The sequence below is a fragment of the Diaphorina citri genome, unplaced genomic scaffold, assembly GCF_000475195.1.
Source record: "Diaphorina citri unplaced genomic scaffold, Diaci psyllid genome assembly version 1.1 scaffold330, whole genome shotgun sequence".
NCBI lineage: Eukaryota > Metazoa > Arthropoda > Insecta > Hemiptera > Psyllidae > Diaphorina > Diaphorina citri.
Window position 1 is genome coordinate 1,687 of NW_007377765.1, and position 1,827 is coordinate 3,513.

At 49.4% G+C, this 1,827-nt stretch overlaps 1 protein-coding gene across 1 annotated transcript in view; it reads right to left on the minus strand.

Moving 5' to 3' along the window:
- Positions 1 to 370: 370 nt before the first annotated feature.
- Positions 371 to 1,827, minus strand: part of LOC113466768 (low-density lipoprotein receptor-related protein 5-like) — a 10,645-nt gene continuing 9,188 nt past the window's right edge. Inside the window, exon 3 of the mRNA XM_026822442.1 lies at positions 371 to 551. Coding sequence (XP_026678243.1) covers positions 371 to 551 — 181 coding nt within the window. The remainder of the gene's footprint in view (positions 552 to 1,827) is intronic.

Genomic DNA, 1,827 nt, shown 5'->3' on the forward strand with positions numbered 1-1,827 from the left:
TCAGGTAACTTGCTAGGGACAACCGAGAAACAAATTCAACTGCACTAGGTCCAACACACTGTCGACAGCTTCGTCGCATTGTCCTTCAAGTTGTTTGCCTTGATCTTGTATCGCGTAACAACGCTCCCGAGGGATTCTATTCTCTCTCCGCAACTCGAATATTTCCAGAGTTTGAATCCTGTACCCCGCTGTATGTATGTGTCATGGTTTCCCTGCCTGCAATCCGATGTGAGGCGAGAGGAATTTCACCTGGGTGAAGGTGGAGGGCGACCTGGTGCGTGCCCTCTTCAACGCGTTGAGCATAGGGGCATGTCTGGGACGGAGGTGCATGCGCACGCGCACTCCGCTCGGACATCGTCACGCCACGTACTCAACCGGTTGAAGGACTACCAGGAGTCCATCTGCCTCGCAGGGTGGAGAGCATCCGCGACTCCTGGTAGGGGTATCTCAGTTCATGGGGCAAGCCGCATGGAGTAGCAGCACCTTTGTTTGAAATTACGGCCGGCGCCGGCTTGTTCAACGCTGTATTGTTGGCTTGCTCCCCGGGGGACCTGTGGAGTGCCATGTGGGCTCATGGAGTGGCCCCATGTTGTGATGGAAGTTCTCCAGGGATCGGGGAAAAGGGCACTTCGACCTGTTGTGGCGTCCGGCCGTGGAGCTGCACAGGTTACCGGTCCCTTAACGTGTCACCCGCCCGAGGCCATCTTTTACCCCTTCAAAGATAAAGGACACTTCAATCCTGCCATAGTCCGAATACAGATCGACCTACGACTTTTGTACTCGTCCCCCACCTGATGGGCCTAAATCAGTACATCGTCCCCGTAGGAAAAAAAATTAAGGACCGTGAAATGGACGATACCATCCTACCATTATTGAGCTCAAAGTGAACCGCAGAAGAAACCGAAGCCAAAACGTAAAAAACTTTACGTCCCTGATACTCACCCCCCGGAAAAAATGAAAACCGTACCTAGGTATATCTTGTACAAAAGGATGAGAAACCCCAAAAACATAAATGTCACCAAAAAATAACGGCCAAGTTCCCTCTTCAAAAATTTCGGCCCTCCATCGTTCTGAGATCTGTTACTTTGGTCCAAGTTGCCTGTCCTCTCTCCACCTTTTAACCTGTATCTGCCTTCCAAAATCCAGGTCCACTCTCCGTCCACGAGAACGCATTTTCCCTTTCCCTTAATATTTTTTTTACATCCGCAACTTCTTGCACTTTACTTACTTGCAAGTTTTTTTCCCCCTCCAATGTTCGAGCTTAAAAACTGCATCACACGATTAAGTGGCAAGAAGTTGCCGAATGTAAAAGCAAACAATACTCAAGGGCCACAAACATGGTCTCTCCGCTGGACCGAGGTCGACCTGGATTTTTGGGAAATCGGAGATACAGGTAAGGTGAGAGAGGGACAGGCAACTTGGCACCAAACAGTAAAGATCTCAGAACGCGATGGACGGGCGAAATTTTTTGGAAAAGGAACTTGGCCTTAATTTTTTACATTTAATGTTTTTGGTGGATCACATGTCGTACTGTCGAGATGCGAGTTTTTACTCTCTCTACAGAACACTCTACCCGACCCTCATACAACGCCCACCTTGTTGCTCAACCTAGCGCTGACGGACATCTAACTGCTGAGAAATCGATGTTGAACAAACAAGCTGGGTCCCCATCCCTCCCGGGAATTTTTTAGCCCATAGTTTATCCGAGAACCAAACATCCATCAGGGTAAAATATGCCCTAGATGAGGATCCAAACCCGCGGCCTAGTGCTTACTAGGAAATGTGCCACCAACCAAGCCCTAACCAGGCTGGCTAATCACAGGTTCT